This window comes from Mobula hypostoma, chromosome 11 (assembly GCF_963921235.1).
Source record: "Mobula hypostoma chromosome 11, sMobHyp1.1, whole genome shotgun sequence".
NCBI classification, from domain to species: domain Eukaryota; kingdom Metazoa; phylum Chordata; class Chondrichthyes; order Myliobatiformes; family Myliobatidae; genus Mobula; species Mobula hypostoma.
The window spans coordinates 89,056,959-89,072,432 of record NC_086107.1 but is presented as its reverse complement, the minus strand read 5'-3'; the positions used below and the strand labels follow the sequence as shown (position 1 = coordinate 89,072,432).

At 44.6% G+C, this 15,474-nt stretch overlaps 1 protein-coding gene across 1 annotated transcript; it reads left to right on the top strand.

The window, feature by feature from the left end:
• Nucleotides 1–568: 568 nt before the first annotated feature.
• Nucleotides 569–14,122, top strand: LOC134353500 (guanylate-binding protein 1-like). Its single transcript, XM_063061501.1, has 9 exons — nucleotides 569–797; nucleotides 1,311–1,438; nucleotides 2,004–2,113; nucleotides 3,712–3,899; nucleotides 4,530–4,775; nucleotides 6,407–6,687; nucleotides 7,440–7,652; nucleotides 8,919–9,021; nucleotides 13,743–14,122. Exons 1-9 carry the CDS (start codon nucleotides 587–589, stop codon nucleotides 14,120–14,122), a joined length of 1,860 nt encoding a protein of 619 aa, XP_062917571.1. The 5' UTR covers nucleotides 569–586.
• The last annotated feature ends 1,352 nt before the right edge of the window (nucleotides 14,123–15,474 follow it).

Below are 15,474 nucleotides of genomic sequence, written 5' to 3'. Positions count from 1 at the left end.
TGGACAGTGGCAGCTAACCATACTCTGGGGAATTGGAGCACTGGATCTTTGATGCCTGCCGCTGATCAGACAGGACCATGACAATATCACAGCGGATTCCCTGGAGTGAGTAACAGAAGGGTTCTTTGTGGTGTTATGTTATACAACAATAGACTCCTGGGAGTGAGCTACAGGCTAACACCTAATCCAGAGGTTTGGAGATTTCTATAAAGAAAATAGACAGATCACTGGGAGTGCTTTAGAGACGGGGATTTGGGGAGATTATATGTTGAAATACAGATACCTAGGAGTGAATTATAAGCCATAATCTATTGCAGGTGTTCAGAGGGAGTATATATAAAATAACAGATCCAGGTAATGATGTAGAGGCTGGGTTACAATCCATGGTATCAGGGATTGGTATATACTGTAGTTAACAGATCCCAGTGTGTAAATTAAAGTTTGGGGTATATTCTACGGGCTCAGGATTGAGATGCAGGTGTTTTGCTGATGTGCTCTGTGTTTTGTCTGTTCCATTTACTCAGATTCAAGCAGTGTGAGATTCCCTTGCTCTGATTTTGTAGACATTTTGGGAAAAGACTGTTGGATGTTGGGAACCAGGGTCCACGATGCCTCCAAACAGAAGATGGAGAAACCCTTGAAGCTGGTTTATAAAAAGGATGGGAAGCTGCAGCTTAACCCAGAGGCTCTGAAGGTCCTCCAGTCCATTGAGGATCCAATGGTTGTTGTGGCTGTGATTGGTGCTGCTCGTACAGGGAAGTCCTACCTCATGAACTGTCTTGCAGGAGACAAGAAGGGTAAGGGCAGTGGCTGTAAACTTCCACCTCTAACCTTTCACCTCTGTTTACTATCTGTCTTGCAGAAATTATCCTGAGACCTGGGACACACAGAGCACACTTGCATTGTCAAGCTGTCGGAAGAGGGAGATGTACTGGAGACATCCGTTGGTGTCATGTTGGTGTTCCCATCAATGTTTTGGACAGTAAATCGAGAGAAGTCTCGGGAATTTAAACTGCATGTTTGCTTCATATCTTGGAAATAGAGAGCACACTGGTCTCATTAATGGCGACCAGATTTGCTGCAAAACCAACTCTGTGCCGACCAGCAATTGTTCTTTTTCACAAATTCTACAAAATCTCATTTTATTTTTCCCTTGTTCCCAGCAATTCCTCCAAAACCCTATCCTTCACTCACAAACTAGGGATAGGGTACTCACAACCTACATGTCTTTGAGCTATGGAACACAACAGATCCACTTATGTTTTGCAAACTTTACCTCTCTGTCTCTCTCTATCTCTCTTCCTCTGCAGGATTCTCAGTGGATTCAACCACACAGGCTCACACCAAAGGAATCTGGATGTGGTTTCGATCCCTCCCTCAGAGACCCAATGAGGTCCTCTTGTTGTTGGACACTGAGGGTCTGGGAGACCCTGACAAGGTCAGTCTTTCCTTCACAACTATGCCCCTCCTCAGAACAGTGGTTTCATTACCAAAGGGGTAACCCACTGACCAGAGTTCAAATCCTACCACAGGCAGTTTAGATGGTTAAATGCTGTTTACAATGTAGATTTATAGTAAAACATAATTAAGTTGTTCATTTATTAACTAACATTGTCATGGGTTAATGCTGAGCTTCAGGGAGGAATTCTGCCATCTTTTCTATTGGAACTGTATGTGATCAAAGACCCACTCCAAATTCCCTGTCCCAACCACACCAATTCCCCTCCCCATCCTCCCAAATAAAACAGATGTTAAGGTACCACGACAGTGTGCTCTCCCCCAGCACTGTGGTGGTGAGCCCTGGCTGAGACTCAGTCTGTAAGGCTTTCCTTGGCCATACACCTGCCACTAGTGGCATTAGCAGGAAGGATTCTGTGGAGGGAAGCCTCACCCACCAACCTCTGTAAACACTGAGCAAGAAATGTCTAGAAATGGGATGGTTATCTATCTAACTGATCTCTGAGCGAGAGCTCTGACTAACTGGTTGTCTGTCCTACCTGCAGGGAGACATCGACAATGATCGTTCCATCTATTTACTGGCTATCCTTCTGAGCAGCGTCCTCATTTACAATAGTCAAAGAAACATAGACCAGCAATCCCTGCAAGACCTACAGTATCCTTCACTGGTGTCTCTCAGTCCTTCACTTTCAGCGTGATATCTCTACAGTGACACGTGTCTCTCAGTTCCTCCCTCTTGGGAATATCTGCTGTGACTGATATCTCTCAGTCCTACTCTCTTAGAAAGAGATTGTACACTGATGGGTTTTTCTCAACCCCGTATCTCTCAATGGGATATCTGTGCACAGAGTTACAATTCTCTCTCCCTTTCTTTTGGCATACAATCTGTTCACTGACCATTGTCTCTCAATCATACAGTCAGTGAGCTATACAGTAGAGAAAGCAACCCTTCAGCCATGCTTGTCCATTCTTACTAAAAAAAATTCTTAACACTTTATTTTTCCTTATTATTATTGATATATTGTTTAGCTTTGTTAATCAGTTATTTGGTAATTTAATTCTTCATTGTACATATTGACACATTGACTTGATTAGCTTAATGTTTTTTGTTGATCTTTAATAATAATTAATAAAAAAGATTTTAAAAATGAAAAATAAAATGTATTCTCAAGCTGATCCCATTTCCGTCGGGTTCCCATATTCCTCTGAATTCTTGTCATCTTCATACCTGTCCACATACTTAGTAAATGTGTCTAATTTACATGCCTCACCCACTTCCTCTGCTGGCTGGTTCAATATAATCACCACCCTCTATGTACATCTCAGGTTCTTATTAATCCTTTCACTGTAACTGTAATATTATATCCTGTAATTTTCATTTCCCCAATGTTGCAAACAAAGACCACTGACCCTATCAATGCCCATCATGATCTTGTTGTTACAGCTGTGAGATCACCCCTCAATCTTCTATGCTCCAAAGAATTAAGGTCGCGGTGTCTAACCTCTCATTTCCATGATTCCTGGCAACATCTTTCAAAATGTTTCTTTGGTCTCTTTCTGGTTTAATCACATCTTAGCTATAACTGTGATCAGAAGTGTATGCAGTATGCTTTGTACAATCGGAGTTCAACCGCCCACATCAAACAGTGCACTAACTGATGAAGGCCAGCCTGTCACAAACTTTACTCACACCCCCATTCCCTCTACTTGTAACTCCCATTTAAAGGAACTATGCACCTATACTCTCAGGTCCTTCTGCTGTGCAAAGGTACCTGGAGCCCTTACATTTAATGTAAAAGTCCAACAATAATTAGAATTCTCCTTAGTTTTCTTAGCTAAAGTCATCTCATGCTCTTTTCTGCCCTCCAAATTTCTATTTTGAGTTTACTGTGGCATTCTCTTAGAAATATGCAATGATTCACCTGATCCCAGCTGCCTGCATATGATTCAAGACATCTCCTCTTTTCATGACCAGAGTTACAATAATCCTTGCCATCCAGGATTCTCAACTACCAACAGCTTTGCCTTTTACTCATCAAGACTCTCTCTCTTTCAGGGAGATATCTCCACAATGGCTGGTGTCTCATAGTTACGCTCTCGCTGAGAGGGAGATCTGTACACTGATTGGTATTTTGGCCCTCTTTCTGAGAGGGAGGTCTGTATACTGAATGGTCCCTCTCCCCCTCTCCCCCCGACATTCTTCAGTATTTTCCTGCCAACCCTTCATTCCTTTATCCTTGATGTTGCCCCCAGTTTTGTGACTGAACTGTCTAAGTGGATCCTGATGAAGTCCCAGCCTGATGGCTGCAACAGTTGGGACTTTGTCCGTTTCTTCCCTGAATTTGTCTGGGTGATCCGTGATTTGACACTGTGTATGAAGATTGATGGAAAAGATGCGACTCCAAATGAGTACCTGGAGCACATTCTGAAACTGAAGGGCAGTAAGTATGTGGCAGTGCCAGTCTCTGAGGAGACAGAGTGAACTTGGAAAGCAGCCAGAAAATAAAGGGAGCAGGGTTGAATACAATGTGTGAGGGGTGGTGAAGACAGGGGTAAGCTCTTACCTGATTATCTGTGCATACTTTCTCCAGCCCCTTCACATCTCTCATTCCCCCCTTTCTCTGCATTCCCCTGCCCTGTTCACATTCAAATTACCTCACAATTCCCTGCAATAACCTGATGTCGGCATACACCATCCTCGGGTTCGATGGTAAAAATGCACCATTCCCACCCAGCTGACACCTCCTTCCCATCAGAGTCTCACCTGATTGGCTGGGAGCCACTCTCCCACACACACACCTCTCAATCAATATGACCCTGTACTACCCTTTCAATGTCACATCCTTCCCCTCCATGTCAAGTTACCCATGACCCAATTACAAATGCACTTGATGCCCCCCCACACATCCTGTCCCTCGCCATCACATCTCGCAAACTACCTCCCCTCTGTTTCCTTGCTGTCCTTCCCCTATTCCTCCCCACAGCCCTGTGGGTAACAGTCACCATGTTGGGAATGGGAGAACAGACTCAGTGAGGGTGATTCCTGCCTGATTCCTGGTTCTTTTTCACAGGTGAGATCAGAGAGCAGGACAAGAAATATAATGAACTCCGCAAGTGTATCCGTAATAATTTTCCCTCGCGTCGCTGCTTTGCATTTCCCACTCCCACACACTGGAAGAAACTCAAGCAGCTTCAGGAATTGGAGGACAAGGATCTGGATGAGGATTTTGTTACAGAGCGGCAGAAACTCATCAATTACATTCAAACCCACAAGAAAGTCAAAAGAGTTGTTGGGGGTCAGCTGGTCATGGGCAGGAGTGAGTAACTGGGCAAAACCTCACCACCTCTCTTCAGTATAACACACTAACCTGGCATGAGAAAATCTGCAGATGCTGGAAATCTAAAGCAACACACATTAAATGCTGGAGGAGCTCAGCAGGCCAGGCAACACCAATGGAAAAGAGTAAACAGTCGATGTTCCATGCCAAGCCCCTTCATCAGGACTAGAAAATGGATGGGAGATATCAGAATAAGAAGATGGAGGAGGGGGAAGAAGGAAGAAGTACAAAGTGGCAGGTGATAGGTGAAACTGGGAGAGGGGACGGTGCTAAAGTAAGGAGCTGAGAAGTCGATTGGTGAAAGAGATAACAGGCTGGAGAAGGGTTAATCTGATAGGAGAGGACTGAAGAACATGGAAGAAAGGGAAGGGTTGGAGCATCAAATGGAGGTGATGGGCAGGTGAGAAGAGAAGGTGTGTGAGGGAAACAAGAATGGGGAATGGTGAAGGAAATGGGGAGGCAGGGGAATTACCAGAGGTCAAGAAATTGATGTTCATGCAATCATGTTGAGCACCTTCACTCTGTCTGCCACAAAAAGTGGGATTTCCTTGTGACCACCTATTTCAATTCTACTTCCCATTCCATTGCACATGTCAGTCCATGACCTCTTTGTTCCACGATGAGGCCAGCTTATATTCTGTCTGGGTAGTCTCCAACCTGATGGCATGAACATCGATTTTTCAAACTTCTTACCTGCCCACCACTTCCCTCGGTTTCTCCTTCCCTTCCCTTTCTTCCATGATCTTCTGCCATCTCCTATCAGATTCCCCAACTTCAACCCATAGTCTGTTTCACAAATCAACTTCTCATCTCTTCACTTCACCCCCTCCTCCTCTCCCGGTTTCACCTATCACCTGCCACCTTGGACTTCTTCCTCTCTTCCCCCACCTTCCAATCCTGATTTCTCCCCTTCCTTTGCAGTCCTGGTGAAGGATCTTGGCCTAAAACACTCACCTGGAATGGGAATATACTATCGGAGTACATGGCAATGTAGACAGTGGGATTGAATGGGAAGAGGTTTGGATGCCATTGGAAATGTGTACAAGGGAAGTGAATGAGAACGGGCTGAGATCCCATTGCAAGTGTGACAAGGGAAGCGAATGGGAGGTGGTTGGGATCCCATTGCGAGTGAGTGGAGTGCTGTGGGATACCAGCATGTGTGCAGAGGGTAGGAGTGAATGGAAAAAGATGGAGTTCACTACAAGTGAATGAGGAGGTGTAGGGTTCCATTGTGAATACGAACTCTGGGATTGATGGGAAAGGGGTGGGGTCCCATTGGGAATATGGACTGTAGGATTCAATCGGAAGGGAATCCTTTTATTGGGAACGTTGACAGTGTTTTTGAACGGGAAAGGGGTGAGGTCCCATTGGGAATATCAACTGTGGGATTGAATGCGAGGGGTTGTGGACCCATTGGGAGTGTAGACTGTGGGATTGAATGGGAACAGGGTGGGATCCCATTGGGAGTATGAATGATGAGAGGGAATTGGAGGAAGTGGGATCCCATTGGAAGTGAATGAGAATGGGTTGGGTACATTGGGATGTGGAGAGTGAGAATTGAGGGTGTGATCAGATCTCCAGGCACTGACCTCCAGAAACATCCCACACAGGATTTGTTGAAATGACCGAGACATACATTAGCATGATGACAGATGGAGTCCTACCGTGTGTGGAAAGCTGTGTCACCAAATTAGTGGAGGTGGAAAACCAAGCAGCAGTAGATGAAGCCCTGAAATTCTTTGATACTGAAATTAAAAAATTCTCAGAATCTGGCTGTCTTACTATGAGCAAACACACAGAGAATTACAATATGAACAGCATAGAGGCATTCAACATCTTCCACAAAAGGTCTATGAACAACAATAGCGGCAAATACATCCGACAGCTGGAGGTGAGCTTTTCATGTTCAGTGATTACCAACTGTCTCATCTCCGAACACCAGTCCCTGGACCCAATACTTAACAACATAGACTGAGAGACAGAGTGCATATGTATCATCTTGAAAGTGAGGTACTGACAGACACTAGATAGTGCACGTCACTCCCTGAATGAGAGAGGCGGAGAGACACCGGTTTGTATACAGATCACTCCTGGTCAGTATACAGATCTCCCCCTGAGAGAAAGTGACTCAGATATAGTTAGTGTACAGATCTCCCCCTGAGAGAGAGTGACTGAGGTATATTTAGTGTACAGATCTCTCACTGAGAGAGATGCACTGAAAGACAGTGGTCAGTGTATGCATCTCTCCCTGACAGAGAGCAACTCAGAGATATAGATGGTATGCAGATATACCACTGAGAGAGAGGGTCTGCAATACTTTGTTTAGTATTAAATTAAAGTCTGTCCTGAGCCTTGTGGCCCATCGGGTTTCTGTGGCGTGAAGTGACTGAGAGTATAAGACTCCCCCCACCCCGGATAGGATGCCTGTCTATCACAAGGTTAACCCCCAGTGTTTGCCGGTACCCATTTTCAGCTAGGCGGACTGGAGCAGTGTGTGGTTAAGTGTCTTGCTCAGAGACACAACATGCTACCTTGGCCAAGACTCGAACCTATGACCTTCAGATCGTGAGCCCAACGCCCTAACCACTTGGCCACGCACCACACTGTTTCCTAGTTTACTATGCATCTTTCCTTCACTTCCAGGAGAAGATGAGTTCTACTTACAAGTCTCTCATGGTCAAGATCAAGGAAAAGTTAAAAGAGGAATGTGAGACACATCTAAAAGAAGTAATGTCATCAATTAAAGAAAACCTGACATCTGGACATTACCAGAGACCTGGTGGTTTCCAGGAGCTGAAGAAGGATCTTGATAAGTCCATCAAGGAGTATGAAGAAAGGACTAAGAACGAGATGGAGGTGTGTTCAATATTTTACAGCAAGGCATTTACTTTTCAATTCTCATAGCTTTTCCTTTCTCTGCCTTACATGAATTCTGAAAATTCCCTCCTCTGCCTCCTTCCATTCACCCAACTAAAGTGTGTTTGATTTCCACTCTGCATAACATCTGGAATGGCATTAACTGGGTAGATTGAGTCTATGATTGGGGAATGAGGGTTGTGGATTGTGGGAGGCTTTACAGTGGGTGGGGTATGTGCCTGTGGGGCTGTGGGAGGGGATTCCGTGGGTGGGGAGAGCTTGTGATGGGGAGATGTTTCTGGGATGTGAAAGGGTACTCAGTGGTTGGACAGTCAGTAATAGGGCAGAGTATCCATGGGTTGTGGGAATTAGCTTTTAAAGCTAGTGTTTAAGTGCCTTCCAATCTCCCCCTTAAAAATCCTTACTCTCTGCTTCCACTCTGCTTCAATGGAGAGAGTTCCAAAAATTAGTAATGCATTGGGAGAAAAATGCTTGTTTAATATCTCCGTTGATCAAGCTACCTGTTTATCTAACAAAGCTTTGCAACTCACGACCTTCCCCCATACACTAACTATCCAGTCCATGACTCCTAGTTCTGGGTTATCCCAAATTAAGTGTCTAGTCCCAGTCTTCTACCTTCTCTAATAAAGTACTCTGTCCTTCCAGGTATCAGTCCAGGAACCCATCTCTGAACTGCTTCCAGTGTGTTAGTGTTAAGAGACCTATACAAACCATATTCCAGATTGCAATCTCATCAAAACCTGATATCACTTAAGTTTTTCCCTTCTACTTTTGTTACACTCTATCCCTCCAACTTACTTGCACACAAACAGTTTGAGAATCTTGCACGAGGACACCCAGATCCCTCTACATCTCAGAACTTCACAAACTCTCCCTTTTGGATAATATGATTTTATTTACCCTTCTGACATAATGGGTATTTTGCATTATCCCACATTGTGCTCGATTTGCCTGATCCTTATTTTTTCACCCAACCAATTCTCTACTCTTTATGCGATTTTTACAATTTATCCTTGTGTCATTAAAGAAGACATTCTGCCTTCATTCAAAGCCACAATATCAATTGTACATAGTCTCCAGTTGTGGTTTTACCAATTTCCTGTAGGTTGGTAAGAGGAGTTCCTTAATTGTGTATCAATCCCCAGCACTAGACGTTTGATGGTGAGAGACTATCTCTGGTCTCCTGTGGACTGGTGTAATGGGAGAGAGATGGACGTGAATAATTGTATCTTCTCTTCTCTGTAGGGGTGGGCTGTCCTTACCCACTTCCTGGAAGAGGAAAAACCTCGTCTAGACCATGTACAGGAAATGGACAGCAGGCTGACGGAGGAACAAAGGCGTGTCTCTGGTGAGAAAATAAACAAAATGCTCAAAATATTCAGGACAATTAACTCTTGAAGTCTGAAAACTAAAAATGCTGGGTACCTCGCCTCAGTGTTCATCAGAAGGACTAGAATCATAGTGAGATCAGGGAAGGGTGTCCTGATGTTCTTGGACATGTTCCTGTTAAGAAGAAGTTGGTGTTGGATCTCCCAAAGAACATAAACAGAAGGCCAGAGTGGGGTGCCCAAGTGGAGGAGGTAGATTGAGGCAGGAGCCATGGCCATCAGTTGTTAATCCTTATCGAAGAGATATAGGTGCAGAGACAACAGAAGGGCTTGGCATCTGATGTACTTGGAATGCTAACATAACTATCAACTCATTAATCAACTGTTCATGTATTTTTGAAATGTATAGGCTATGTGTCTTTGCCCTATACTGTACTGGTGCCACACAAAAACAAATTCACATCATATGTTGGTGATAATAAACCGGATTCTCATTTCTGAATTCATTGAGTTGTCAGCACATGGAGGATAAGGGAAGGTCCTGGCTGAGGACAGAACTCTCCAATTCAGAGAGAGGAAGATCAGAAGGGTATTGAAGACATGGCAGGAGGTGAAGTTGGGGTCAGGGGTGGGTAGAGGGTCAGAGAGATTATAGGAAGTGGTGGGATAAAAAGAGAAGGTCTCAGAGTGGTGAAGGGGCTGGAGATACTGGGAGGCAAGGGAGACCAGGAGTGAGAGGGGAAAGATGGTAGAAGACCAGGAGGCACTAGGACACAGTGGTGGTATGAAATAATAACATTACAGTGGTAGAGGCAATAAACAAATGTATCTGATGCATCAAAGTATAGATTGGCAGGTGTGATAGGAACATGCACATTGTGTGGACAACTCAAATTGGTCCAAGCAATCTTGAGGAGGAATTCATAGCTTTCTAAAACAATGTGTTACTGAACCTACAAGGGGATGTATCTGTTTGTCATCTTATAACCATATAACAATTACAGCACAGAAACAGGCCATCTCGGCCCTTCTAGTCCATGCCGAACTCTTACCCTATCCTAGTCCCACCGACCTGCACTCAGCCCATAACCCTCCATTCCTTTCCTGTCCATATATCTATCCAATTTAACTTTAAACGACAACATAGAACCTGCCTCAACCACTTCTGCTGGAAACTCATTCCACACAGCTACCACTCTCTGAGTAAAGAAGTTCCCCCTCGTGTTACCGCTAAACTTTTGTCCTCTAACTCTCAACCCACGTCCTCTTGTTTGAATCTTCCCCACTCTCAATGGAAAAAGTCTAACCACGTCAACTCTATCAATCCCCTCATAATTTTAAACACCTCTATCAAGTCCCCCCTCAACCTTCTATGCTCCAAAAAATAAAGACCTAACTTGTTCAACCTTTCTCTGCAACTTAGAAGATGAAACTCAGGCAACATTTTAGTAAACCTCCTCTGTACTCTCTCAAATTTATTGACATCTTTCCTATAATTTGGTGACCAGAACTGTACACAATACTCCAGATTTGGCCTTACCAATGCCTTATACAAATTCAACATTACATCCCAACTCCTATACTCAATGCTCTGATTAATAAAGGCCAGCAAACCAAAAGCTTTCTTCACCACCCTATCCACATGAGATTCCACCTTCAGGGAACTATGCACCATTATTCCTAGATCCCTCTGTTCTACTGTATTCTTCAACGCCCTACCATTTACCATGTATGTCCTATTTTGATTAGTTCTTTCAAAATGTAGCACCTTACATTTTTCTGCATTAAACTCCATCTGCCATCTTTCAGCCCACTCTTCTAACTGTCCTAAATCTCTCTGCAAGTTTTGAAAACCTAACTCATCATCCACACCACCTATCTTAGTATCATCTGCATACTTACTAATCCAATTTACCACCCCATCATCCAGATCATTAATATATATTACAAAGAACATTGGACCCAGTACACACCTCTACACACCGTCCTCCAATCTGACACAGTTATCCACCACTACTCTCTGGCGTCTCACAACTGGCCACTGCTGAATCCATTTTACTACTTCCATATTAATGCCTAACAATTGAACCTTCCTAATTAACCTTCCGGGTGGAACTTTGTCAAAGGCCTTACTGAAGTCCATCTAGACAACATCCACCACTTTACCCTCGTCAACTTTCTTAGTAACCTCATCAAAAAATTCAATAAGATTTGTCAAACATGACCTTCTGCGCACAAATCCATGTTGACTGTTCCTAATCAAACTCTGTCTAATGGGTAACGAAAGGGAGTAACGATTTTCTAGTTGGAGATCATATTGGAAAGGGAAATCAGAGTATAACTGAATTTCTCATATAAATGAAGGGTGCATTAATTTGATCCAAGCCCCAGTGTATTATGCTGAAACAAGCGAGAATACAATGGGACGAGAGAGGGGTTGAATAGTGTCAATTAGAAACACAGGCTATATGGTGGGATGATGGCTGCAGGAGTGGGACCCCAGCATTTACACCGATTGTGGCCGTGGGTGATGGGAATGGAAAACAACCATGGGACACTGACCCCTCTTGTGGGCAGAGTAATCATGCTCCAGTGGTTGTGGGACTCTCAGTATTGTTGCTGGGACAGTGAACTGGGTAGCAAGGAGGGTGCAGACCATAAAAGTTGTGTTTTATGTTCAGACTCCAGGGTAGGCCAAGAGCTACCCAATTCTTAATGAGGAATATTTTCCTTGGACTTGTTTACCAGGGTTCAGGGACTGTGCAAAGGGTTGTGATTAGGTGACTTGCTCATCTCTACCTCAAGACATGGCTCTGGATGGACTTCCAGGAACAATCAGGTCATCCTTCAGTCTGATACCTGATGTGGAGAAGGCCCATCCCCCATGTCTACCAACAGGCGCAGATTCCTGTGAGATGTCTGAGGATTTCTCCACCGCTGATATTTGGGGTTAGGAAATGGAACAAACTGGTGGGTCTGTCAGACTTGCTGCCCAGAGAGGAATGTACATGTCAGCTATAAGTGGCTTCTGCCTGGAGAGGTCAGGTACTGGTGGTAGTTTCGAGTGTTGATGTCCATTGACAGTGAGAAGGTGGACTGCCGTGTATCCTGTAAGATGATTCCTCTCATCCTAGTCTCTGGGAAAAGACACCACTGCCTACTGACTTCGAGGTTGGAAATGGCACAGTTCATGGGGAGTGCTGTATCATTCTCCAATACACCTGCTGTGGGCAGAGCTCATTCTATCACACGTGGACAGGCACTTCAAGAACTAGCACTTTGATAGGCTGGAGGACAGCGCATTTCCAAGATTTGTTCTGAATGTTATGAGAGACGTAGAGGGGGAGCAGGGGGAGTTTCCCATCCCTTAGGGTCATGGGCAAAGGTTACGTTTATCTCTTCTGTCAGGATCAGGAGTATTTCTGGGGGCCAACAAAGGAGTGGAGGGTATTGAGGAGGACAGAGATGGGAGTTTAAATATGTTGTTTTTGATTGCATGCATGTTTGTGATAAATAATCTGAGAAATACCTAAAAATGATTTTTTGGAAACAAAACTGGTGACGTCCTTCTTTAAAGAATGGGACTTCCCTCTCTCCATTATTGATGATGACATCACCCACATCTCTTGCATTTCCGGATTATGCATACTTGCCCCATTTTCCCGCAACCTTAACAGTGCTAGAGTTCCTTTGTCCTTACACACCACCCTGTGAGAGTCTGCATACAACACATCACCCACTGCAATATCTGCCAACTCCAAAAGGATTCTACACTAAATGTATCTTTACTGCCCCTCTCTCTGCTTTCCACGGAGATTGCTTCCTCCGTGATTCCCTTACCCATTTGTCTCCTCCCCCCCCCCAAATATCTCCCTCACGGCACTTAACCCTGCAAGCAGGCTAAATGCTACACCTGCCCATACACTGCCTCCATCATCTCCATTCAGAGCCCTAAATGGTCCCTCCAGGTGAAACAACACAGCACCTGCAAATCTGCTGGTGTCTCGTTTCTGGTGCTCCCGATGTGGCCTCTGCATTGGTGAGAACCATTGTAAATTGGGCGACTGCTTTGTCGAGAACCTCTGCACCATCCTCCACAAACAGGAATTCCCAGTGGCCAAACATTTTAATTACAAATCCCATTCCCGTTCCGACATATCGATTGCTGGCCTCCTCTTGTGCCAAGAAGATGCCATGCTCAGGGTAGTAGAACACCACCTTATATTCCAGTTGGAGAGCCTCCAACCTGATGGCATGAGTATTGATTTTTGCCCTTCTGGTAAACCAATTTCTCACCACTCCTCCCTCGATCCCCACTCTGACCTTTTACTACTTCTTACCTGCGTATTGCTACCCCGAGTTCCCTCCTCCTCCCCTTTCTCAGATAGTTCACTCCTCTTCTATCAGATTGCTTCCTCTCCAGCCCTTGACCTTTCCCACCCTCCTGGATTCACCTATCACCTTCCAGCTAGTATCTTTGCCCTCACCTTCCCTTTTTATTCTGGCATCTTCCTCCTTCCCTCTCAGTCCTGAAACTGGGAAGCAGCTGAAATATTGACTGTCTATTAATTTCCATAGATGCTGCCTGACCTGCTGAGCTCCTCCAGCATTTTATGTGTGTTTCTTAGATTGAACAGTGAGTGAAGCTCCCTCTCAGTATCCTGTCACAGACATCAAGGGAAGTGATCCCCTCAACACTCCCTGCACAGACTAACCAATTCATCCTTTGCCCTTTTGTCAGCTTTGGAACAGGAGCTCTCGAGGGTGAAACAGGAGATGAAGATGATGGAGCAGAAGAGGAAAGCATTTGAGGAATGCAGGAATAAGAAAATCATAGAGCAGATCAGAAAAAGATTTGAGCAGGGTAAAAAGTGCAGTGTGGAGGAGCTGAAGGAAGCCATGGAGCATATGAGGAGTGAGATGGAGAAATACGAAGTTGAAGGCAGGATGGAGGATGCGCAAAGGGCTCAGCAGAGGTACGAGTACCTGAAGAAGAAATATGAAGAGACAACAAACTGGAGTTTTATGACATTCATAAGGGAGAATGCTGAGAATTTTGCTACACTGGTAACTGCAATGGGCACTATGGCACAATTTATTGCATCCAAAGCAAGAAAGTAGTCAAAAGAGATGTGCACATTTAAAGTGGGGTCAGGAATTGTCCCCCAGTTTATCTACAAATTCTAGCTGGTGAATCTCAGAACCACAGGGATGTGAATGAGATCATCATTTCCCCATGACCCAGTGTAATATGTCCCACACACTAAATCCCCTCACACAGCCCACAGACACTCTCCCCAATCACCGACTTTCTCCACTCAAGTAAAATCTCCTCCCATAACCCACTGACACTCTCTCCTAACCCACTGACACTCTCTCCCATCATCTGCGTTTCCCCATCCACTGAATCCTCTCTTGCAGCCTACAGTGCTCTCCCAAACCCATTGAATTTCCTCCCACAGTCCATGGACATTTTCCCCCCAAACTACCCCCTACCACCCACTGAATCCTCTATTTTGTATTCAATGCAGTGCATGAGAAACACGACACACAATAATTTTGCCTGATAACTTTTCTTGATTAATCATTGATTAGTTCAAACACATCAAAGCTTTAGCATGTAGCTTCAAACAATTCTGGTTACCTTTTAGTCTCACAACCTCTATTTGTGTTCATACATTACCTGCTCCAGGTGAACGTGTCCAGATTTCAATGCAGTGAGTTCTTCTCTGAGACAGCGTTGTGGACATTTCTTCAGCAGTTGCTGGACTCCAGTGTTACCACCAAATATCTCCTCAAGCATAATTTATACATTCCCGCATAAAGGTTCCAGACTCTGCCTACTCATTGGTAGCTAATTATAAAGCCACATGTCCAGTTCTTATCCATGTTTTTTTTTCCAATCCTCTCATATACCTGTCCACGCTGTACCAGAATTACCTGAACCATCAGTTCTTTAATTATAAGGGGGTCTGTTTATCCTTGGACAATTCATCAAACCCTCCCAGGTGCACAGTGTCAGCTCCCACAACCTCCTTATCTGCTGGTTCAGTGTTCTGGGTCAGCGGTCAGCTCTATTCAATACCGACCCTGTGCTGATAATGTGGCCTTCCTCCACTCTGCTCTGTGTTCTGTGGATCTCTGTCTCACCAGCAGTGTTTCTTCCCAGAGGCTGATGGGAACTTGTCGTCTCCCTCTGGCTGCTATATTCCCACCATCAATCCACGATCAGTGTGATTACTGGATCACACTAATTGTCCAAGCGATAAATCTGACCGCCAGCGATGAACAGTTGGAAGCTGAAATGGGAGAACAGATGAACATTCAGCAGAGATACGCAAGACTGCAGGTGCTGGAATCTGGAACAACAAACAGGAAGATGGAGTAATCTCCAGTGGGTCGAGCAGTATCTGTTGGTTGGAGTGGGGGTAAAGAAATTGTTGACGCTGGGTCAAAATCATGTATTAGAACTG

Bases quoted from the DNA above. Each gene is read 5' to 3' on its own strand.
- LOC134353500 (XM_063061501.1), top strand. From the start codon at position 587: ATGTTGGGAACCAGGGTCCACGATGCCTCCAAACAGAAGATGGAGAAA. The intron at 1,439-2,003 runs GTCAGTCTTTCC...TCCTACCTGCAG, and splicing joins GTCTGGGAGACCCTGACAAG to GGAGACATCGACAATGATCG. The intron at 7,653-8,918 runs GTGTGTTCAATA...TCTTCTCTGTAG, and splicing joins GGACTAAGAACGAGATGGAG to GGGTGGGCTGTCCTTACCCA.